Below are 25,825 nucleotides of genomic sequence, written 5' to 3'. Positions count from 1 at the left end.
ATGTGACCCTGACTTTGACCAGAGTTCTTCTTTAGGAACAAACTACCATGAATCAACAAAACATCTGTTTTAATATGCTAAGCCTTCATGGGTTAATCGTTGCCATTGCCACATATTTCACAAAAAAACTCCTTTATGAAATATTACAGGATGTGAATCACAAACTCCGATTAGTCTCAGGGATTTGCAAAGCAGTCTGTAGCCTAGCTTGCTACATAAGGTCCCCAGATGGTTTGTTCAGAAGCGAGAGCGTGAATTGGGTTTTAAATGATAGCGGGGACTTCTTTACACTTACATCATGCTACAAGCAAGCAGGGTGTTTAGAAGAGAAGATTTTTATTGCTGTTTTAACTGCTTTGCTGCTAGTCTAGTACTTATTGGCCATTCCAGGAAAGGAGAGTGCCACCAGTTGTCAATTTATAGGATACACTGTTTTTTTTTTTCTCTCAGCTTCCCATTCAGTCACATTTTAACACATACTATAATTATCACAGGGTCCCAGACAGCCTCAAAAGGAACATCAACCAGTGCCTACCCGCTTTATACAAGTCAACGTTAAGTCAGCTGAGGATCTTCACCAAGGTAAATGTTTGTCTGAGTTTGAACAGGCAGAGGGTTTAGCAGAGGAAGTTTTGCTATGCACATGCTAAGTGTTCTGACACTGATGTGAAAGTGAATTCTGCTTGCAGGCGTCAGACACCCCTGATGAAAGAATGTGTAAGATATTTAAATTGTAAACCCAAAAGATAACCACCAGATGGCAGAACTGTTTCTTCAACCACACGCTGAAGTCATACAATGTGGTTTTGGCCTATTGTCTGTGGTTTTTAAGAATTCACATTTTTTATTGTTTGCCAAGAAACAATTTCATTTAAAACATAAATTCTCTGCAAAAAATGTATTTATGCTTTATCGCAACTCTGTTCCTCTGCAGTCTAAGAATATGAAAGGTAAGTGGTTTACAGTAAAATACCATTTTTTAATCTAGCCTCAAATACATTCTATTCTAGACAATAGGCATTTTTGTATGTAATCAACCTTTGGTCTTCTATACGGAGTGTATGAAATAAGGAATCAGTGTTCTACTCAGAAAACTGAGGGAACAGTGTGGAATCTGCCTCCGCACTAGAGAAAATACAGTCATTTTAGAAAACAAAGGAAGCTGGGAACTGCGTCAGTTGGCCTTTTTATTTCATATAGGTTTTTAATTTGTTTGCATCGTTTTCTTTTTTTAAAAAGATACGGGGGTTGATTTACTAAAACTGGAACATGCAAAATCTGGTGCAGCTCCACATACTGTAAAAACCAATTAGCTTTCCGTTTTTTTTTTTTTGTCAAAGCTTAACCACTTGCCAACTGCTCTATAGCCGAATGATGGCTACAGCACGGTTGTCCAGTTCTGGAAAGGGCTCCATATGTCGTCTTACCAGAACGCGCCCTCCTGCGTGCCCTCCAGCGGCGCTCACCCGGAAGTCTCCGTGATCACTGTGTCCAATGACACAGCAGATCACCGAGTAAATACAGTTGCCGGTTATCAGCTGAACTTTCCTCGTGCTGTCACAGCGTGAGGAAAGTACTGCTGATAACCGGCAATTGTCACAGAGCAGATCGGCCCTGATCATCAGTGCCACCCATCAATGTCCAGCAGTTCCACTCATGAGTGCTGCCCAGCAGTTGCGCCCGTCAGTACTTAGCAGTACTGCCCATTAGTGACCAGCAGTGCTGTCAGTCAGTGTCGCCCATCAGTGAAGCCTATCATTGCTGCATATCAGTGCAGCATCATCATTGCAGCCTATCAGTGCTGCCTATCTGTGCCACCTCATCAGTGCCCTTCAGTGCTGCCTATCAGTGCAGCATCATCAACGTACATCAGTGAAGGAGAAAAATTATCTATTAAATTTTATAATTGAAACAAAGAAAAACTTTTTTTTTTTTTCAAATGTTTTGCTCTTTTTTTGTTTATAGTGCAAACAATAAAACACCCATCAGTGATTAACTACCACCAAAAAAAAGCTCTATTTGTGTGAAAAAAATTATAAAAATTTCATATGGGTACAATGTTGCATGACCGCACAATTGTCATTCAAAGTGTGGGAGCTCTGAAAGCTGAAAATTGGCCTGGGCATGAAGGGGGTAAAAGTGCCCGGTAGGCAAGTGGTTAATTGGACAAGCTGAAGTTAGAAGCTGATTAGCTACCATGCACAGCTGCACCCGATTTTGCACTCTCTAGTGTACTCTCCCTATGGTGTTCACTTGAAAGTGTCTAATTTGTCACTAGGCATAAAAAGCAGACACCTTTCGGCTTCATGTACAGGAGCCTACCCTGACTGCCTGCCACCAATTTTGCTGCGTTTTCCTGCGGTTGGCGGTCAAAACGTTCCTATCCTGAATGCGATTCTTCTGCGTTCAGGAGAGGGAGGTTTAACCTCGCTAAACGTGGCAGCTCCTAAACTATGCTAAAAACCTATTTGTACATGGACACATGGGCTTTTATGGAGTTGAGTTCAAGTTTAGGAGCTGCTCGTGTACATGAAGCCTTCCAGCACTAACCTTGACAAACTGATGTGGTTGACCATTTTGGCCTCCCTCCTCTCCCATCTTAATACGCAAGTCTTTAATGCTGATAGATTTCATTGCTGACCAATACTGACGTACAAGGGGAAATGGGCTTAAACTTTTAAGCAGAGTAGCTAGTCAAGATTGAATAGGAGCATGGCCCCGCTTTTGAGGAGATGGTTGAGATAGTCATATTAGAACATCTCCTGCTTTGAGGTTCCTTGGTTAGGGGTTTGTAACCATTTATACAGCCTTCTCTCTTAGTGCCTGCTTAGCCTTTGATTGTTTAGAAAGTTTAGGTTCATGTCTGTCTTGAGAAATGACAGCTGTAATAGTGTGATACTGATTGGTCACTTTGGAACAGGTTTCTGGATCATACCGCATATACAGGCCCAGTGTTTTGTATGGTTACTTTTTAAGTGGCCAGGTGTCCTGTAGAATGTTATAAACGTGACAGATGATGAGTATAGTCACTTCAAAAGAGCTCATGTTATCAAATAATTGCATAATAAATGCCCTTATGATTGTTGTCTTTACTGATTGCTACTGTTCTCCTAAGATACAGCATTTGCAGAAATAAATGATCTCTTTGTTGACTACACTATCCTGTTTCCCCACTAATAAACAGTATTTCATTTTAGGTGCTTGGCAACATGCTGAATGTAGTTTTATTTTTCAGGATCTCTGGAAATCTCTTCAGCTAAATATCCTTGAGGTGAAGCAATTACACTGAACGATCTCACCTCTGGATTCCCCTGCAGATATAGTCAGCCAGTGACTAATTTATACCACTGGTATTAATACATAGCAGTACTGTTGTATTTGGTGACTGTATAAAGCTCACTATTTTTCAATAAAGTCATGGCTTCCCTGAAGATTGAAAAGCCTGTTGAAGGCTTGAAGTGATTGTAATGTTTTTGGTTTTGTTTTTAAACAGCATACATGTTCTAGTTACCTACTCTGTGCAATAGTTTTTCACAGAGCAACCTTAATCCTCTTCTTCTGGGGTCCCCCACCAGTACTCCTGGCTCTTCCTGCCTTCCAAGTACCCCCTAGCAAGTTGCTTGCTAAGGGGGGTTACTTGTGCGGGCTCGATCTTGAGCCGCGCTGTGTGCATCGGTTGACACACACAGTTCAGCTCGGCCCTGCCCCCCTGCTCCCTCGTCACCAGATTCGATTGACAGCAGCAGGAACAAATGGCTCCCACTGCTCCCACGGAGTCCAGTAAGGAGGGAGAATGAGAGCAGCACCGCGCTGAATGGAGATCAGACTCGAGTATTTAGGGAGGAGCTACAACTAGCTGCTGCAGAGAATGCATTAAGGCAAAAAACCTTTAGCCTTTACAACCACTTTAAAGTACACACATGCCCAGACTATTAACTTTAAACTATTTACAAGTTCCTAATCAATAAAAGAACTTTAAAATAATTATCCCTGACCTCTCTAGTTGCTTGTAATGTGAAGTTATTCATCCTCCAAAATTCTCAAAGATCACAACAAACACTCGTCTGTTTCAGTTTTTTTTTTTTTTTTACCAGCTGTGTCTCATTAGGGAGATTTCCCTTCACATCCTGTCCTGTAGATTCAGCAGGAAGTGAGAGGATATCTTTCCAGTGAGAGAGAAATACAGTTGTCACAGGAGCAAGTGTACCCATTGGAAGATGTCCCCACTTTTCCTGTTGAGGTGGCAGCTTAAAATTTTGGCTTTACCTATACTTTTTATTCTCAGTGATGTACCTAACAGCGATATAGACAGCAATACAAACCTGCCAGGGGTTCAAACCCTTTACCCCCTAAATCTAAAAATAATGTTGCTTTTAAGTATACTGTTCATTTATCCACAATGCTTTTTTTGCTTTTTCAAAATGAGTCAATACTTTATTGTGTATTACCTGAGCACATGTTCATCTTAAGTTACATGGGTGATATCTAATAGCTTAGTCACATTACTAAAATTTGTAGTGAATAATAAGATTTGGAACTTGGCCTCCTATGCTGGAGTCTACACTTGATTGCGCTGATCTGTAGTTGTATGTGATTTATCACTGTAGAGGATGTAGGCATTCAACACATTTGGAAGTGTTTAATGCTAATGAGACTGATGGAGGCTACAGCACTGGTAAGGAGGGGAGGTGGGAGACATGGGCAGCTAGAAAGGGGTGTATAATACCTCTTCTATTGCAGGAACATTTTACCTACATTTTTTTTTTTTAAGAACCTGACAGGGTCACTTTAATCCTTTAATTAAGATACTAAAAATCACTCACCTATTTAGATATCATGCACACTGTAGCCTAAAAATTTACAGGCTTTTGACGTTTCATTTGCTCCTGCAAACGTCCCTCCATGTTAGCCTATGTCCATGCACACATAGGCGTATAAAGGAGTTTAAAGGCAGAAGCGTTTAGTGACAGCAAAAATAAACATCACTTGTGCATTCAAGAGAGGAGCCTTTTGGCTGAAAAAAACGCCAAGCGAGCCTAAAACATGTGTAATTGTGTGTAAACATGCCTAAGCGCTAAGCATGTTTAGCGCTTGAGCATTTTTTAATTTCAATGGCCAGAATAAATGAAAATTCTGGCCACTGAAATTGATAAACGTCCAAGCACTTGGCGCACCTAAACGCATTTGAAAAAATGCAGATTGGGTGTGTTTTTGATGCTTCTCTTCTCCTGCCAGGAGAAGAGCACTTAGAAGAGTCCCAATGTGCATAAGGCTTTAAATCCTTTACTGTACACATGTAAACTAGTGCTACTCCAGCTCTAATTACTTTTTCACATAGGGCCAGGCAGGTTTGGTCAGCTTTTTTCCCCTAATAAATGAAATCATCATTTAAAAACAGCATTTTGTCTTTACTTGGGTTATCTTTGTGTAATAATAACATTTGTTTGATGATCTGAGTGATTTAAGTGTAATGAAGTGTCAGGAAGGGGCAAATACTTTTTCACAGCACTGTACATCTCGCAGGCCAGAAGTACCCTGTACTGCATTCTCCTTGCTCTATGTATAACTAAACTCATAAATAATTTAGTGTCATTTTCCTAATGTCAAGGTGTGCTTGAACCCTTCCTATCGAACGCGTTGTACTTCAAAACCCTATATACTTGAAAATCTGTTCTTTAGATATACAGTACTTCTAGCAGTGTATTCAGAAAAAAAAAACTTTGATTTATTAATGTGTTTTATTCCTAAAATAACCCATTTAAAGCAAGTTTATCATTAGCAGAAAAATGTACTGTAGACAAAGTGGAGACTTTGGTACAATTTACGTCTAATTTTGGGCTTTGTGGCACGCTTGAATCTTTGCTCAGTTTATCCAGCTGTTTTCCGTGATTTAATGCCCTATTATTTATATAGTGGCAAACCCACAGAGACTGCTTCTATAATGTGACTTTTTTCATTTGGCCAATGAAATATTTTCATTTATATGTGGTCTGTGGAAGAATGGTCCTGATCATTTTTCATTTGATTGATGATGTGGATCGGCTGTATTGAATGGCATTTTCTTATTGCTGTGTACAAAGAAAAATTTAAGATCTGGTTAGGTGACTATAAAATTCTAAGAAACCCTCTCCCACTTATCCAAAGGGTGTATTTACACCGAACAGCAGGCACTTGCCTGCAAAGTCAATTGAGGATTCTAGGGCTAATATTCTAATTTGCAGGATGTTGGGGCGAGTGTGATGTATCCTCCATTAGAGTCTGCAGACAAATAATTAAAGTGGACCTGCCCTGACCTCAAAGCTAACATCATACTAAAGTGTGACTCTTTGATCTTGTACCCAGGCTTGTATATGTGTAGCCGCAACATCTACTCTGTTTGAGATCAAGCCCCTCCCACTGCATTTGTCTGTCAAATTCCAGAACTTCAGTAGAAAGTTAAAATTGTTGCATTTTTAGTTGAATCGGTAGGAGGGCTATGGCAGGAAAGGGTACTTTAATTAAGTCAAAGCTCCATGTATAGTCCTGGACTAGAATCCAATGGGATCCCCAGTCAAATAAAGAATCTACTGAAAGACCAACACAGCTACCAGCAGACACTACAAGGTACCTACAGTTTAATACTGTTGTCATCTTAGAAGCATCTAAGCCTACATTTAGATTCACTGTAATAAAGTTCTCGCTATGCCCTCTCCAGATCTGGAATGTCAAAGGCCAGCTCCAGCCTGGTGGCTGTACCACTGCCATATTTAAATATATTAATGTTAAAGAAAATTAAAATACTAGGTCTGCTTACCTAGGTGGGCAGTGAGCTCACAAATAATAAATGGACATGGCATTTTCATAAGATCCACTTTAATATGGCAAGTGAAAGAATTGGAAATCCAAATGTGCAGTGCACTGGACTTATTCAATTGGCAAATCCCCCCAGACGACGTGCGTGTGCACGAAACGCGTAGGAGGAGCCAGGAACGCCGTGACGTCACGCCGCCGGAGCATCGTGGAGCTCCGGCGGCCATCTTTAACATTGGACGGTCAGTCCATAATTTCTCTTGCTTTTATTTGATTGACACATCGATGTTCATCTTCGTTTTATACAAATAAATACCTAATTACTACACTATGGAGATGTCTCTGCTTTGACTCCCCTGGGGAGTATTAATTTACAGTCATCCGTTTACTGCTGGTGAAGGAGTGTCCTTATCACTTGAGGAGGAATACACAGGCCAATATCCGAGGGATCATCCTGTTGTTTTAACAGCAATACTCAGTAGTACTGGAGGGAGATCATTGGATTTCAAACCCCACCTTGACCAGCTGATGACCTCAAGGGATCAGTATATATATATATACAAACGCTCATTAAACTGTGCGTTCTGGTGAGTGTGCATTCCTTCTGCACTATATCGCACAGTATTTTGTCACCTGGAGAATAGGAATAGATGAGAGCACCTGAAGTCACCTTGATACCACCATATGAACTACTTGCTTTCATTTATTTATTCATATACCTATAATATCTCTTGTCCAGCGCTGCATCAATTGATTTATATTATTGTTTTATTGGGTTTATGGTTACCTGGTGTACAGCTGCTATATCACATTTGTAGGTGCGCTCGTATACATTATTTCCATTATCTGGACTTATTCAATTAAATGTTATATGGCAAGGTGCGATTTACCTTATCAATATGTCATAGCTAAGTAGGTGTGATCTAGGACAAAAGCCTAATTCCCATGATACTGTGGTTGGCAGCTTTCCTTATTTTATTCCTGCAGGATCTGTGCTGTCAGTCAGCATACAGTCTCATACAAGAAATGACCCATTGACATCAGCAAAAGGATAACTCAGCATGTGCAAACTAAATGAAAAAAGTTAGAACACTACCCTGGTCAATTTTTTTGCCATTTGTTAAAAGCACCACCATTAATTGTCTTTGCATCCAAAGAACATCAGCTCCCCACTAAAAGCACATCTGATGTTTGACCAGTTAAAAGACTCAGACAGTCCCCGAGTTACAAAAATCCGAATTCCATACAACTCATACTTAAGAATGGAGGCAGCATGACATCACGCTGGTCCCAGAAACCGCCAGGCGGTCATCTTGCTGCTCACCACATGCTACCACCTACTGTCTGGCGGACCTGTCGGCAATCCCACATTCACTGCATGGCCAGGTAACCCTTCCCTATGCTATCCAAAACTTAAAAATTATTTGTTGGCTGGAGTTGCAATTAAAAAATGTACCTGTTCCAACTTGCATACAAATTCAACTTAAAGTGGTAGTAAACCGCATCCCAAAAAAATCCCCAGCAAGGTAAAGACATAATGTGCTAGTATGAATCACATACTAGCACATTATATAACACTTACCTTAAAACGAAGCCCTCCAGTGGAGCACTGTAGAGGCTTCCATCTTCACCCGGTCTTCCTTCTGGGTTTGTGAGCTCCCGCCATTGGTCTGGCTGAGCTGCAATGACATCACTTCTGCGCATGTGCATGGGAGTCTCTGGACGTGGCACAGTGCTCTGAAGGAACCGTACGGGTATGCCGCTTCTTCAGAATGCATTCGCCGTCTGTAGAAAAAAACTGAATATCTTTTCAGTGGTGCACGTTTAGGAGATATTCATTTTATCTACAGCTAAGTTTTATTATAAGCTTACCTGTAGGTAAAAATTAACAAAGTGGCTTTACTGCCACTTTAACAAACCTACAGAACCTATCTTGTTTATACCCCACAGACTGCCTGTATAGGCAACAGAATTATAATTGAGAGCTTTACCCCATCACCAGTTAAACTGAAAACTTTTCAATCTAGATACAGACATATCAGACTCCCCCTTGTCTCAAGTTTCTGACATGCAAGACATGTACACTGCTCAAAAAAATTAAAGGAGCACTTTTAATCAGAGTATAGCATCAAGTCAATTAAACTCCTGGGATATTGATCTGGTCAGTTAAGTAGCAGAGGGGGTTGTTACTCCATTTCAGCTGCTTTGGTGTTAATGAAATTAACAACAGGTGCAATAGATGGGCAACAATGAGACAACCCCCAAAACAGGAATGGTTTTACAGGTGGAGGCCACTGACAGTTTTTTCCCTACTCATATTTTCTGACTGTTTTTCACTAGTTTTGCATTTGGCTATGGTCAGTGTCACTACTGATAACACGAGGTGATACCTGGACCCTGCAGAGGTTGCACAGGCAGTCCAACTCCTCCAAGTTGGCACATCAATGCTTGCCATTGCCAGAAGGTTTGCTGTGTCTCCCAGCACAGTCTCAAGAGCATGAAGGAGATTCCAGGAGACAGGCAGTTGCTCTAGGAGAGCTGGACAGGGCTGTAGAAGGTCCCTAACCCATCAGCAGGACCGGTATCTGCTCCTTTGTGCAAGGAGGAACAGGATGAGCACTGCCAGAGCAATACAAAATGACCTCCAGCAGGCCACTGGTGTGAATGTCTCTGACCAAACAATCAGAAACAGACTTCATGAGGGTGGCCTGAGGGCCTGACATCCTGTAGTGGGCCCTGTGCTCACTGACCAGCACCATAGAACTTGATTGGCATTTGCCATTGAACACCAGAATTGGCAGGTCCACCACTGATGTCCTGTGCTTTTCACAGATGAGAGCAGGTTTACCCTGAGCACATGTGACAGACATGAAAGGGTCTGGAGAAGCTGTGGAGAACTTTATGCTACCCGTAACACCGTTCAGCATGACCGTTTTGTTGGTGGGTCAGTGATGGTCTGGGGAGGCATATCCATGGAGGGACGCACAGACCTCTACAGGCTAGACAATGGCACCCTGACTGCCATTAGGTATTGGGATTAAATCTTTGGATTCATTGTCAGACCCTACACTGGTGCAGTGGGTCCTGAGTTCCTCCTGGTGCAAGACAATGCCTGGCCTCATGTGGTGAGAGTATGCAGGCAGTTCTTGGAGGATGAAGTAATTTATACCACTGACTGGCCCCCACGCTCACCTGACCTAAATTCAATAGAACACCTCTGGGAGATCATGTTTTGATCCATCCGACACCGCCAGGTTGCACCTCAGACTGTCCAGGAGCTCGGTGATGCCCTGGTCCAGATCTGGGAGGAAATACCCCAGGACACCATCAGTCATCTTCTTAGGAGCATGCCCCAATGTTGTCAGGCATGCACACAAGCATGCGGGGGCCATATAAACTACTGAGTACCATTTTGAGTTGCTGCTATGAAATTTCAGCAAAATGGTCTAGCCTGCTGCAGAATGTTTTCACTTTGATTTTCAGGGTGTCTTTGAATTCAGTCCACTGTAGGTTGATAATTTTATTTCCGTCAAATGATGACGCATCCTTACGTTCCTAACACATTACCCAATCCATATCGGTATAAATATTGAGCATGATATGTTTTCCCATTGAGATCTGATGTGTTTTCAAAGTGTTCCTTTCATTTTTTTGAGCAGTGTATATTCAGCACAACACTACCAACGGGTTTATCAAGTGCCACTCAGATTTGGAAATAAACACACTGGTGAACTGGAATACTTTTAATTATCTGACATTAATTACTAATTTTGTTTGGATAAAGATGAAGAAGGTGTGTTGCGTTTTTGTGTACCAAAAGGTCTTGATTAGCCTGCAGAAATCATATGTCACAGATCCTATAAGGAAAAATTTTTTTGGTTTTTGAGAGTTGCTTGGTTCAGCTCTTTCGATTGATCTTGTGCCAGGTGTAAGAGCATTTGTTTTTATAAAAAAAATGTATTGGTTCTGCTGTTGGTGTGTAAGGCAATTATGTGCCCTGTGCCAGTTTATGGGATAGCCAACTAAAAATACGTTGCCAATCAATTGGAAATATTCAAGTATTAGCCATTTTATTTTGTAGTGGGCCCTATCTTCTCAGTGTGACAAGACTGCCACCACTTGAATATTTCAAAAATTGGGAAAACCACCTACTGTTTCCAAAAAAATATTTTTGTTTCAATCAGCTAACTAATGGAAGAAAGGATCAATGTGAGCAAAATTTTACAAAACTAACAGATAAAGCAATATGTCTTGCTGGGGATGGTCAGTGTGGTCACCCCAGCCACAGCACAAAGTACTGTGTTTATTCATTTATGGATATATAATCCAAGAAAATACTAACCATTAATGTTCAACAAATACAGAGGAAATTCTCGTACGTACAGCAGGTAAAATGAGTATTGAACACGTCCCCATTTTTCTCTGTAAATATATTTCTAAAGGTGCAATTGACATTTTCCCCGCATGTCGGTAACAACTCATGCAATCCATACATACAAAGAAATCAAAAAAATAAGTTCAGAAATGAAGTTATGTGTAATAAAATAGAATGACACAGGGAATAAGTATTGAACATGCTAACTGAAATGTAATACTTCGTGCAAAATCCTTTGTTGGTAATAACCGCTTCAAGATGTCTCCTGTATGGAGAAACTAGTTATATGTGTTGCTCAAGTGTGATTTTGGCCCATTTTTTTCACACAGTCAGTCTTCAAATCTTGAAGGTTCTGTGGGCCTCTTTTATAAACTCTGACCTTTAGTTCTTTCCATAGATTTTCTACTGGATTCGAGTCAGGTGATTGGCTGGGCCATTCTAGCAGCTTTATTTTTTTTTCTTTGAAACCAATTGAGAGTTTCCTTGGCTTTGTGTTTTGGATAATTGTCTTGCTGAAATGTCCTCCCTCATTTCATCTTCATCACCCCGGTAGATGGCAGAAGATTTTTATCAAGAAAGTCTTGTTACACTTTTCTATTCATCCTTCCTTCAATGATATGAAGTTTGCCAGTACCATATGCTGAAAATCAGCCCCATACCATGATGATCCCACCTGCGAATGTCACTGTTGGTATGGTTTTTTTGAGGTGATGTGCAGTGCCATATGACCTTCAAACATGATGTATATAATGGCATCCAAATAATTTTGGTCTTATCTGACCAGACTATATTCTCCCAGTATTTCAGAGGCTTGTCTAAATGTTGTGCAGCAAACTTTAAACGAGCTTCAACATGCTTTTTCTTCAGGAAATGAGTCTTGCATGGTGAGCATGCATAGAGGCCATGGCGGTTGAGTGCATTACTTAATGTTTTCTTTGAAATAATTGTACCTGCTAATTCCAGGTCTTGCTGAAGCTTTCCAAATGGTCCTTGGCTCCTGGACAACTCTTCTGATAATTTTTTTTCACAGAGGTTAAAAATCTTGCGAGGAGCACATGGTTGTGGCCAGTTTATGGTGAAATTATGTTCTTTCTACTTCCGGATTATGGCCCCAACAGTGCTCAATTGAACAGTCAGAAGTTTAGAAATTCTTCTTTAACCAATGCCATCAGTATGTTTTGCAACAATAGGGTTGCAAAGGTCTTAAGAGACCTTTTTGCTTTTACCCATCATGAGATGTTTTTTGTGTGATACTTCTGTAATGAGACACCTTTTTATAGGCCATCAGTTGAAACTGAACCAGCTGATATTAATTTACTCTGACAAGGGGCAGGATTGCTTTCTATTTACTGATAGATTTCAGCTGGTGTCTTGACTTTCCATGCCTCTTTGCACGTCCCTTTCTTTATGTGTTCAATTCTCTTTCCCTGTGTCATTCCATAACATAACTTAATTTCTGAACTTATTTGTTTTGGTTTCTTTGTATGTATGGTTTGCATGGGTTGTTACCGACATGTGGTGAAAATTTTATATCAACAGAACCTTTGGAAATATATTTACCTAGAGAAATGGTGATGTGTTCAATACTTTTTTTTTACCCCCTGTATCTCTAGACAAAACAGCCTTCCAAAGAGCTTTGAATGAGCTCATTGACCATAACTTCTATATTGGTAACATACAACATATAAAAACAGGCATGCCAGTCTTCACAAATTAAGAGAATATAGTATGCTCACATCATTAGCATGTGTCCAAAGGTGTTGGAAAAGCAAATATTTGCAAGCGGACATAAAACCAGTGGTGAAATGGCTAAATGCTGACAAGACCCATCTATGGTGGGGATCATGCACATGCGAGATCCTGATCTCCTTTTTAAAAAGTCGAACTCTGTACTTTTCCATATGTAAATTATCCATCAATGGGGTCATGACAGACCTTAAGAGTCATGCCAGAAAAGTCCACTGACTGAAGATCAAGTTGCAAGTAGGAGGTAGTTGCATGATGGCACAGTTGCTTATGACAGACTGATAGATGTTTTTCCAAACCCACTACTTCTATGTGACTTGAAGCACGTATCACATTTTTGCCACAAAAACTTGAAATCTACAACATTTTGTCTCTAAAATCCAGGAAAGTATATTTCTTTATTATTAGTATGGTGGCAAGATCACAACTAGCAGTCAGCAGCTTTAGACCATAATGATATTTGAGGGATATTTGTCCTCAGGCTTGTACAAGGAGAGGGAGGCAACAGGTTCCAAGATATCCATTGAAAAAAGAGGAAAGGCGGAAGAGCCCCTATAGTGCTGTAAGTGGGTGGTATTTGTTTTTAGCTTCTCTTCGTTTAGAAGATGAAAGTATGCAAAAAAGGAATCATCTTACATTTGATGAGGTTGCTAATAGCCCAATTGTATGGTAGATGGTAGGGAATATCCGTTTGCCTCTCGGGAGATCAGGAAGCAATTTTTTCATGCTTTGCTGGGTTCTTTTTGTCTTCCTCTGGATCAACTGTGGGTATAGGATTATAACTTTTTTTTTTTTTTTTAAATGGTTGAACTGGATGGACTTTTGTCTTTTTTTTAGCCAGACTAACTATGTAAGATGCAACCTTCCAAATGCGCATGTAGAGAATACCTCTGTCTCCATGCAGGGAGAAGGTAGATCTTAGATCTACATGGAGAACATCAGTGGGGTGGTGAACTGGTTCATAGAGCAGAAATAATCTTGCCGATTTAAATAATTAGTTCTACAATATGAAGTGTCCTAGAATATGACTGAAATTAAAACTGCATAATGTGGAATAAGTTGGTGACAAGGTCAAGAAAGTACAAACAGTGATTGCACATTTATTCTGAGAATCACTCTCCACTGAATTGGGACAAATGTTTACCCACAGCAATGCCCTTGCTTGGACTTTAACCCATTTCTAAACAACAACATATGCTAATATCTGTTTTTCAAATAGTGTCTGGGACTTAGCTAAGAATGGAATTGCTAAGTTTGTACAGGCTCGAACAGCAAGAGTGGATGAACGCCATGCACCAACTCACAAACCAAGCAAGGGCATTGCTGTATGTAAACATTTGTCCCAGTTCGGTGGAGAGCTATTCTCTGAATAAATGTGTAATCACTGTTTGTACTATCTTGAATTTGTAACATATAAATTCCACGTTGCATGGTCACCTACAATTGTGATCATGTTAATACAGGATATTATAATTGATAATAAACATGTTTACAACAAGGGAAGACAGGAGTGAATTGTGAAGGCTATTTACAAGCCAAAAAATCTGGACTTTCTCTTTTTTGATGCTTTGAAAGTTACAGCAGGAACAAAGATCATTCCTTAGTCTTCAGAAATTACAACTGTACATTAAATCTTTGCACCATATCACAAAGCAAACAAGGGCATTTCTGTGTTTGTCCCACATCAGTGAAGAACAATTCTCCAAATAAATGTGCAGTCAATGTCTTGACTTTGCCACCCATAAATTCCACATTGCGCCATTACCTAATAAATATTACACATTACCCAGTCAATATATGTACTTTTTTTCAAGTATTTATTTGGAAATTTTTTACTGTAGGAACTGAAATGTGGCAAAATTTCGCAATGTAAAAAACATCAAACAATATATACTAAAATTGTGATTATGTCAATATATTATATTAGATAATAATAAATATTGACTCTGTGCCCCCAGAGAACTAGCCCAACCTGACCATGCCAAAATAGATGAGTATAAAAACGTGTTTTTGTTGGAGGTTTTTTTTTTTTTACCTTGGGTTCAATTACAAAGAATGTGTTCACTGTAATAATGCCTTCTACAATCTTTACCCTTGATGACAATTGTTGCATCCTCGTTCACATTGGAGGAGCAACTAGCATTTAAACGTGACATGAACAAAGAACATGACCATCAAGTTCTAAGGCAATTTAATGTCCATCTACACTGATAGCATTTTTTGAAAGTAAAGATGTAATGTGGCACAGTGAGGAAAAGCAGTAAATGTTTATTTGAAAATGTAACACTCTTCACTTCTCTAATGGCAGTAATATATTATGTGCAAAGTAATGCAGGACATTGTGAATTGTTTATAACTTGAAATTGACTCCAGACTATTTATACCAAACAGCCCTACAACCACAAATTAGGAATCGGAGAACTCAAAATCATGCATTTCTTCTGTGTCAACAAGACCAGAATTGAGTTGCCTGTGATGCAAATCATGGTACAAAATCCACAGATTAAAAATATATGTGGCTCTGCACTGGGCAGGAAAGACACCTGGAGATTGATTTCAGCATCAACATATTGGGGATGAACCTGCGATTCTTACCAAGGTCAAGCATGACTGGGTACCACGCAGCACAAGAGAGTTGAAGACTCAGGGATGTTTCTAGAATTGTTAGTGATATGGGCCACCCTTGGTCAAGGAAAGAATAATGTGGTGTGCCTAGCGTGCCATAGAGAAGGATGGATGTGGCCAAAATCTGCTAACCCTCTTAGATGCTTAACGACACTTGTTTAAATACTGTGCATGTAAAGCACCAAGCACAGGGGTCTGGAGTATTTAACACGTCTGAATCAAAAATTACCCCCTCTTCCCAACACAATCCCACCCAAACTAGATCACAAAACCAAGTCCAGCAAAAATTATACTTTTCACCGAAATTGTATTTAGCAGACTTTGGCATTGCATTGCATCAGCTGGTAAGTGCCAGGGATTCTCTCCTTGTGAAAGCATTCTTTTTTTTTTTTTTTTCCACCTCTGAGTGTGAATTATGCAGCTGACAGATTCTTTTAATGGCCAGTGCCCCACCTGACGCCTGTCAGAACTGAAGCAAAGAGTCCAGGAAAGTGCTTTAAAACTTCTCAGCTAAACAGGCTGACATGCGCAGGGCAGGCTATGGCCCAGGATTAGAAGGTGACAATTGCATTATTTATGGATAGGGGAAAGACAACTCAAACAGTTACTGGCCATGGCAAACAAGGATGGATGACAACTTTATTAACCACTTTCCCTGCTGAGGATTTACGCCTCTTTCTGACCAGGCCATTTTTTGCGTTACGGCACTGCGGTACTGACAATTGCACAGTCATGCAACGCTGCATGCAAATGAAATTTACATCCTTTTTTCTCCACAAATTGAGCTTTTTTTGGTGGTATTTGATCATCTGTGCGTTTTTTATATTTTGCGCTTTAAAAAAAACAATATTTTTGACTTTTGCTATTAGCCTCCCTTGCAGTATGATTATGTCAGTATTTCTGTGCTCAAAGCAGTACATTTTTTTGCATGGAAATATGTTGTTTTTTTATTGTAGGCCTGTAATTCTTAGGAATAACTCACTGAAATCTGTCCAAACTAGAGTCTAGTAAGCATCCCGGGTATGATAAAATTTGAAACACAAAATCATAAATTATAATAAACAATCATAAAAAATAAGAATAATAAATTTAATTCAATAATGTAATCACACCAAAAACACTGAAATTTTAAATGTAGCGCCAAGTTCGCACATCACTGACCTTAGTCACAAAATCGTTTTCTGTGTCTGATGACGAATTTCCCCACAAGTCATTATCACTCAATTCTGCAAGTAGTTCTAATTTACTATCGCTGTTCTCTAGCTGGTCTAAAACTGCTTTTGACCTAAAGGGATGCTTTATGGACTCCATGGACTTTTCTCAGTTTCCAGGCAGCACAGCCAACCAGAGCAGTGTGCCTGAGCCGACAGGGAGCAGAATTGTTAGTAAACAAAGCAGCCCTTCTCCCCCGTCAGAGATCCATGGTAATCACCGGGCGCCGGAGGGTAATAACCTGCCGGGACTCGGTGACTGACAGCCGCGGCCGCAAATGGTGATGCTGGTAGAGCGCGCAGCTCACGCACACGCCGTACCCAGGAATACAAAATCACGCGTATGAATACGTGATTTTGCACACGCCTGCCACCCTATAGCTGTATATCTGCTATAAGGCAGCGGGGATGTGGTTAAATGCATATATATGTACCTTGTGTGCTATGTCAATGTACGTAGAGAAGTACACCAGGCAATGTTAGGTATATCTTTTAGCGCTTCTCTCCCACCCTTATCCAGTAATTGAATGAGAAGTGTAGTAAGTGAAGCAAACGAAAGAACCTCCTCTCCCATCTGCATGCTGCATGAAGGCTTTGCAAGGATAATCTGACCAGTGCCTCTCTACTAGGCGCCATGTCCCCTTGTTTATGGGCATGGGAACTGGCTAGATCTGGCCAGTTTGTTTGCAGAATTGCAAACAGGCTGAGTTTGGGTCGAAGTCCTGACTCATTTCTACTGGGGAGCTGTCATAGACCCACAGCAAGTGTAGGTTTATAACAAGGGGTCTCTTATTTTCCATAAGTTTCAACAATTTGATTTTTTTTTCTATAATTTCCTATAAATTAATAAAAAAGCCTGTGTTTGTAGACTGTTGCGCATTGTAAAACTCTGCTGGACATTCCCTATTCTGCACCATCACACTCCGTATGCCATGCATTACATTCCATGTTGTGCTCCTCCTCTCTCTGAATACCAAGCTGTACATTAACTATTCCACTCTGCCCACTATGTGTTCAATGCTATACATTCCCTGTTCTACAACAACTCACTTCTTGTGCTATGCTGTCTTATTATCTATGGTGTACTTTACATCTTGCTATCCAAATATCTTGTTGTCAACAATGAATTCTATTTCTTGACAATGACACCAATGCAAGAGAAAAAAAAAGCACCCTCCTCCTTTTTCCAACTTCTCATGAATGACTGAAGGTCATTCAGTAAAATACAATGATAAATGACTTTCAAAAAGGCAGTGGTACAAAAAATTTGCTGCATTCCAGAACTTCCACTGTTTGTGTTTATACCCATGCTTGTCTCCAGAGCCTCTCCTTTCCTCTGGAACTCTCTACCTCATTCTATCTGGCTGTGTCCTTCTCTGGCCACCTTTAGGCGATCCCTGAAAACTTATCTCTTCAGGGAAGCCTATCCTGCCTCCACCTAACAACTGGACATTTAATTCTTCCATCAACTTATCCCCTCACAATTATTACTTTTTGTACCACTTGCCCTACCCTATTAGATTGCAAGCTCTTATGAGCAGGGCTCTCTTAACACTCTTGTATTTTTGTTGTATTGTAACTGTATTATCCACCTTTATATTGTAAAGCGCTGCACAAATTGTTGACACTAAATCCTGTACAATAATAATATCCAGTCCACCAGTAACTGAATTATTTTTATTTGATGCATGTGGTTTCAGCCGTTTTTAATCACCATATTACAATGACATAGTGGAATAAGGGGGAACAGAAGTAGTTGCCTCTAGCAACTTTAAAATAAATTATTTTATTAACTGCATGTTAAAAAGGAACTATTTTAGGGGTCCAGACAGGTGAAAATCACTCGGAGCGAGGTCTGGCCTGGAAAGGGGATGTGGCAATACCTCTCAGCTGAGTTGCTGTAATGAGCTCGTGCATTTTTCTGGAGAAACGGGATGCCCTTAGTGATCAAACCAGGCCGTTTTTTCCACAGACGCCTAAGCACATCACTTCTCTGCCACTCAAAATCCTAAATCTGTCTTGGTACCCAGCGTGCAGTAACTTTTTGAAAATGCAAAGGTTCGTGAATCGTGTTCACCGTTTCCACACAATGATTCATCTCTTGCAATTTCACGACAGGTTATGCATCGATTATCCAGGATTAGGTGTTCCATGTGCTGAATGTTCACAGGAATGAATGCTGTGGGCTGGGAACCACCACGGCTGGGATCAACACTGATGGACGTATGGCCATCTTTGAAATGTTTACACCATCCAGATGTCTTACTGCGGCTGAGCGTCTCATCACCGTACTTTGAAGTCTCCTGTAGATATCCACGGGTTTTACACCTTCATTCACAAAAACTTCATCACCACACACTGTTCCATGCACTAACACTGTTGTCTACCCATCTTGATTAAGGGTCTCTGGACTGGCCCGTGACATGTGCACCGCCTATCAAGTAATAGGACACTCATGCCACTTACTACTGGGTGTAGTTTCACCACGCTAGCATCTTTTTATCCCTTTAAAATTATTTGAACACCTCTTGTGTATATACAGTGGGGATCGAAAGTTTGGGCACCCCAGCTAAAAATTTGTATTAATGTGCATAAAGAAGCCAAGGAAAGATGCAAAAATCTCCAAAAGGCATCAAATTACAGATTAGACATTCTTATAATATGTCAACAAAAGTTAGATTTTATTTCCATCATTTACACTTTCAAAATAACAGAAAACAAAAAAATGGCGTCTGCAAAAGTTTGGGCACCCTGCAGAGTTAATATCTTGTACTGCCCCCTTTGGCAAGTATCACAGCTTGTAAACGCTTTTTGTAGCCAGCCAAGAGTCTTTCAATTCTTGTTTGAGGTATCTTTGCCCATTCTTCCTTACAAAAGTCTTCCAGTTCTTTGAGATTTCTGGGCTGTCTGTCACGCACTGCTCTTTTAAGGTCTATCCATAGATTTTCAATTATGTTGAGGTCAGGAGATTGTGAAGGCCATGGCAAAACCTTCAGTTTACGCCTCTTGATGTAATCCCCCGTGGATTTCGAGGTGTGTTTAGGATCATTATCCATTTGTAGAAGCCATCCTCTCTTTAACTTCAGCTTTTTCACAGATGGCATCAAGTTACCATCCAAAATTTGCTGAAATTTTATTGAATCCATTTTTCCTTCTACTCGTGAGATGTTCCCTGTGCCACTGGCTGCAACACAACCCCAAAGCATGATTGATCCAACCCCATGCTTAACAGTTGGACAGAGGTTCTTTTCATGAAATTCTGTGCCCCTTCTTCTCCAAACGTACCTTTGCTCATTCCGGCCAAAAAGTTCAATTTTAACCTCATCGGTCCACAGAACTTGTTTCCAAAATGCATCAGGCTTGTCTAGATGTTCATTTGCAAAGTTCAAACGATGATTTTTGTGGTGAGGACGTAGAAGAGGTTTTCTTCTGATGACTCTTTCATGAAGACCATATTTGTACAAGTATCTCTTTATAGTGGAATAGTGTACCACAACTCCAGTGTCTGCCAGATCTTTCTGGAGGGATCGTGCAGTCAAACGTGGGTTTTGAATTGTTTTTCTCACAATCCTGCGAGCTGTTCTGTCTGATATTTTACTTGGTATTCCAGATCTTGCTTTAACTTCCACTGTTCCTGATGACTGACATTTCTTAATTACATTCCGAACAGAGGATATTGACATCTGAAAACGCTTTGCTATCTTCTTATAGCCTTCTCCAACTTTGTGAGCATCAACTATTTTCAGTTTCAGTTTTCTAGACAACTGCTTAGAAGAACCCATGGTGCTGATTGTTGGGGCAAGGTCAGATGAGTCTGTGCATTTAAAACCTTTAAGATTGACATCACCTGGTCTTCCCAGACGATGATTGAGAACAATCTATGACACTGGCAGGTCTCAGCTTGGCAAAGGGGGCAGTGCATGCTATAAATTCTGCAGGGTGCCCAAACTTTTGCAGACGCCATTTTTTTGTTTTCTGTTATTTTGAAAGTGTAAATGATGGAAATAAAATCTAACTTTTGTTTACATATTATAAGAATGTCTAATCTGTAATTGGATGCCTTTTGGAGATTTTTCCATCTTTCCTTGGCTTCTTTATGCACATTAATACAAATTTTTAGCTGGGGTGCCCAAACTTTCGATCCCCACTGTATATATTCCCATGTATAGATGCTTTCATAAACAAGTGTTATGGGTGCTTTTGGATACCTACAATATTAGACTGGTTTCATTCAAATAACTTTGCTTCGCCATGCTGTTTAACAGTACATTGACAAGTGTGCAGGACAGAATGCAGATTCAAGATGACCAAGGAGGTGGGTAAGTAAGAAATAAGTAAACCGGAATGGCTCAGGCAGAAGGGACAATAATAGAGGCTTCCATTCATTATGAAAGGTAAACTTAACCTTTAAGAGCTGAGTGCATTTCTGGCAAATCAACAGGCCTTTGTCTGTACTTCTAAAGGGATAAACCATGGGGAAATGTTCATGTATTGGAAGGAAGTACTGTTTATATTCTTTTTGTTTTGTTTTGGGTTTTTTTTGCCTTCACCTACTTGTAATTGGATTCATTTAGTAATTTCAACAGTTCCCATTCAAAAGAATGTCCATTAGACCAGAGTTCTTCTTTAACAGCCTCTATTTTTCTGACAAGTATGGAAAACATATTTTGAACACGTGGATCTCCCCTTGTTCCAGGAAAAAAAAAAAAATTCAACTTGCCATTTTCTACCACCTTTTATTTTTTGAAGGACTTATGCATGCAGAAAGCCAATCCATGCTCCATTTGAGAAAGGCTATATATCTATCAGCAGTGGAACAAATTGAGTCTGTTACTGTAGGAAACAGGGCAGAGGATTGACAGGAAACATTAACTCTAAGATTTCATAAATCTTATGCACACAACAATTAGGAATAATGAGGGATTCTTGTACATTCGGGCTGACAGAAACAGAAAAGGCTCTGTCTTTTATTTTGACCCAGTGGTGATTGGTTTAATGCCTTCCCTGCTGTAAGTAGTTGGCTCGGCAGTGCTTAGTCTGGACAGAATGGCTGAAATAAGACATTCTTGTTCCTGGCTGCCGGCTTCGGCAAATCATTGTCCCTTTGGTTTCCCACTGGGTTTAGCTGGAACAAAGTCAATAAGCCTCTGTCAGGCTCACTTTTCAAGCTTTAATAGAAGGTTTTTTGGCTGTGGGGAGAGTGGGAGACGGACTCCTGACCTTCGAAGTGCTCATTCTGTGGTTAAGCACACAGCGCGGCTTGTATGTGCAGGTCAGTGAGCTACAATGCGGCTTGCTCGCTGAATTCTTCACTCGCTGATTCTGACAAATGGAAACTGTTTGTTTGGCTTTACAGCCGCCTGTCATTTTCTTTATTGAGCAAACTACCCATGGTGTGCAAGAAGAGAACAGTTTTGCTGTGTTTTTCTTACATTCGAAAAGCTATTTAAATTTGCTGATGAAGCATTAAATTTCAACTCAAATTTTTTTTTTTTTTAGCTTAAAGTAGGACTTTGGTCTCCAATTAAAATGTGTGCTGCAGCACTTATAACACGTGGAATTGCACTTACAGCTGCCTCATAGTCCCCCTGCAAGGTCTTACAAATTGCTTTAGAGCAGGGGTGCTCAACCTGTGGTCCTTGGAGCCCTCTAATGTGGCCCTTAACCTCAAACCAGGGAAGTGCAATTCTATTATATCCAGGTAAACTGCAGCACATCAGTTTAACAGCAGCCCCTCCCTCCCTCCTAGATTGTAAGCTCCAAGGAGCAGGGCCCTCCTATCCCTCTTGTATTGAACTGTATTGTTGCTGTATTGTCTCCCTTTAATTGGAAAGTGCTGAGCAAACTATTGGTGCTATATAAACCCTCTATTATAATAATAATATAGGGATCAGGACAGTAATGGCTGATTACATTTGCAGTTGGGGAGGGGGGTGGAGTGTGAAACCCCATAGTTGAGATGTCTTTTTACCATACCCGGTCAACTACTGGTGTAGCATCAGGGGTTGCAATGGAAAGCCCTGCCCCATGCTCCAGGGAGCCCGTGCAGCCTCCCTGTCACATTCTGTTTTACACTTGGACAGGAGGGGTGCCATATACAAGAACTGAACCTCTACATTTTCCTCTTGCAAACAAAGAAAGTCGACTTCTCTTCCTCTTCCTCCCTCCAGCATTTAGCAACTGCAAGAGGAAAATGTTCATTATCATAGTCAAAATAAAAAATTAATTGTGAGCTATTTCATTGTTGCCCGTGACTGGTTACCAAATCACTTAAGTGGCCCTTGCTCTTCAAAAAGGTTAGCACCCATGCTGTGGAGCCTGCCAGTTAAATTGGAGCTCCAGTCTCTGGTGAAAAAATGAAGTCAGCGGCTACAAAAACTGTAACTGCTGACTTTTAAAAAAACAGCTACTCACCTGTCCTAATATCCAGCCGTGTCCTCACTGCAGCCGGGTTCACCGGCCGTCCTGTGTCCCCGGCGCAGGCAACTTAAGTGTGGGCACCTGGCTGTGACAGCTTGCGGCTTCACAGCCAGATGCCCACTGCGCAGGCGCAAGTGGTCCCACACTCTTCTGGTACCTGTCACGTGTCCCAGAAGACTGCCGGGGGGGGAATGGGTAGAAGAACTTGTTTCCGATCGCAGTGGAAGTAGGAATGGGTACTTGTCAATATCGGGTGGAACTCCACTTTAGGTCTATCTTATGCTGCTTCCTGTGATGGGATGACAATGATGTTGCTCTTCTGAATTCAGAGCACCATTGCCACTCTCATGTCGGCTGTGCCTGCTTGCGCTACAAAGGGATGATAAGGTGTTGGGTGAGTGTGGTTATCAGCATTGTCACTACTGATTCACAAACCTGTAGCCTGTCAATCAACATCTGGCTACACGTAGCCTGTTCACAGACTTTGCTACTAAAATCATTCTGTTGTGAGGAGCAGTGTCTGGGAGAGGAAGCATGTGTGATACAAATGAAGGAGGATTTGGCTCATCTGTGAAGGTGAGGGAAGTTTTTTTTTTTTTTTATTTTTATTTTATTTACTCTTAATAGGCTTTTTCATCACATAGTAGCTGGATTCGGGACTTGTCTAGACTGTCTGACAGGAGTCTTTAATTGTATATAATTTGGAAAGTGTTAGGATCTCTGTCTAGTGTTTTATTTAAGCCTGTGTCCCATAAGAAAGATCTTCTCTCTATTCGTGTGCTGGTGACAATAGGCTTTAAAGCTGAGCTACGGGCTAAATAAAAAATGGCATATTATGTCACTGCCTTGCATCAATTGATACTGTGCCACTGAAATGGCAATCAGCGCTGTCAATCTTCTATCTGTAGGGCTACGGAGCATGTGCCGATGCAGCTATCATCAGCACCGCACTCTGATCTAAACCCTCCCCCTGTGTGTCTGGCAAATCAGTCACTGCCTTTGTGGCAAGGGATGCTGTGAGTTTCCACACATCTACATATTAAAATACACAGGACTCTGACAACTGGTTTCAGAATTCGTATATAGTATGTCTGTTTGGTTTAGAGTTTGCATCTGCAGTTTGATGATGAGTAGACACTCTGCAGTCACAAATGGCAGGAAATGCCCACAAACCAGGAAAGGCCAGAATAAGGGTTAAGAGCAGAGGTCAGGGTAGGGAGGCCAAGAAAGTACAAATAAAACAGTACAGGTTGCATCCCCGACAGACTCGGGCCAGGTAAATGGACTATGGACAACTCAGGCTAGAAGAGTTCAAAGGTGGTAGGGCATAAGCAAGCCAAATGTCCTTATTTTTAAGCATTTATATAAGGGGCAGGCAACCTTAAAGAGGTGGAGACCTACCAGAACAACATGAGAGCCAAAAGGTGTACACATGCTGCAGCAGGAATTAAACATAGTTACATAGTCTGGCTGAAAAAAGACAAAAGTCCATCCAGTTCAACCATATAAAAAAAGTTATAATCCTATACCCACAGTTGATCCCATAATGTTGCTTTGGGTGGGGGAGACCTATTCAAGTAAATGGGGCCAATCTGCAAGTGCCCCGTAACTGCATGCTTCTGTGGTGTCCAAGGGGTTAGAGCAGATGGTGAGAAAGAAACACACCGCTGACTGTGTAACCCCTTGTTTGCTGTACTGCACAGGGTTGCAGGGCACTTGCAGAGTGGCCTCATTCACTTGAATGGGTCATGCTTGGCAGGTGCTACACCCACCAACCATGACAGGGCGTCGGATGAGAAGACATCAACTTATACGGCTCTTTGTCCTTACTACAGCTCCAACTTTACAAGTAGTCCCTCTGCATTGCACTCTCTTTGATGCTCTGGGATGGCGAGTCAGCAAGCCCAGACCATGATCTACTAGTCAACTGGCCGAGATCTACTGGTAGATCATGATCTACTGGTTGCTGACCCTCGATTTAGATTGTGTGTCATTAAGGATGTTGGACAGTTTCTAATTAACAAATCTCAAGTTCACGTGGTCTTTGATGTCTTGGAAGAGAACTGTGAGCTTTCCAGGCTTTGTCTATCATTTGTTTCACAGCCAGAAATACAGTAAATATGTAGTTAATTTCTATTGGTATGAGAAGAGACCTGGGATTGTGTAATGGAGGGGAGGACCAACCTCACATCTTTAGGTACTATTATGTGAAATAGTTTGAGGACAGCCAAACTTTCTGGACCAAAACACTAAGCTCCAAGCAAAATTATCAAATATGTAGTATATCACCATGCTGACCACAACCCCTGAAGCTCCTGTTGCTGTAGTTCTGGATGGCATAAGCTATTCAAACTGGTACTTAATAGCGCCAAAGGGAAACCCTGTAGGATGCTTTCAAGATGGATGTATTATTGCTATTCTGGACCAAATTTTCCCCAGTCCTCCAGTTACAAATGCTAACTTTTAGACAAAGTAAAACCTTTTTTCTTCTCACCTTTTAGTGAGAAGTCTGTGTACATGCCATCACATGGCAATATCTGGGCTCTGTAGCTTTGGAGTGGTGCCTATGAAGAGTGGGGTGACTAAGTGATTTACGTCTTTGGGACACGGTGAAGTGTAGGTTGCATTTTCTGGCCTCCTGCAGCATAATCTTAAATAG

The 25,825-nt window shown here is 40.9% G+C and overlaps 1 protein-coding gene across 4 annotated transcripts in view; it reads left to right on the top strand.

Moving 5' to 3' along the window:
* KIAA0586 (KIAA0586 ortholog) overlaps window positions 1-25,825 on the top strand; it is a 253,660-nt gene that overhangs the window by 152,303 nt on the left and 75,532 nt on the right. For 3 of the 4 annotated variants that reach the window (XM_089661119.1, XM_089661118.1, XM_089661120.1), the window contains exon 30: window positions 495-582. In XM_089661119.1, coding sequence (XP_089517245.1) covers window positions 495-582 — 88 coding nt within the window. Of the gene's footprint in view, window positions 1-494; window positions 583-3,235; window positions 3,432-25,825 lie in introns of those variants that run through there. The other variant, XM_089661121.1, reaches the window with a different exon arrangement.

This window comes from Staurois parvus, unplaced genomic scaffold, assembly GCF_062004578.1.
Source record: "Staurois parvus isolate SC_StPar_1 unplaced genomic scaffold, SC_StPar_1.0 ptg001316l, whole genome shotgun sequence".
NCBI lineage: Eukaryota > Metazoa > Chordata > Amphibia > Anura > Ranidae > Staurois > Staurois parvus.
Note: the sequence above shows the minus strand (reverse complement) of the source record. Positions and strands in the feature narration are given on the sequence as shown.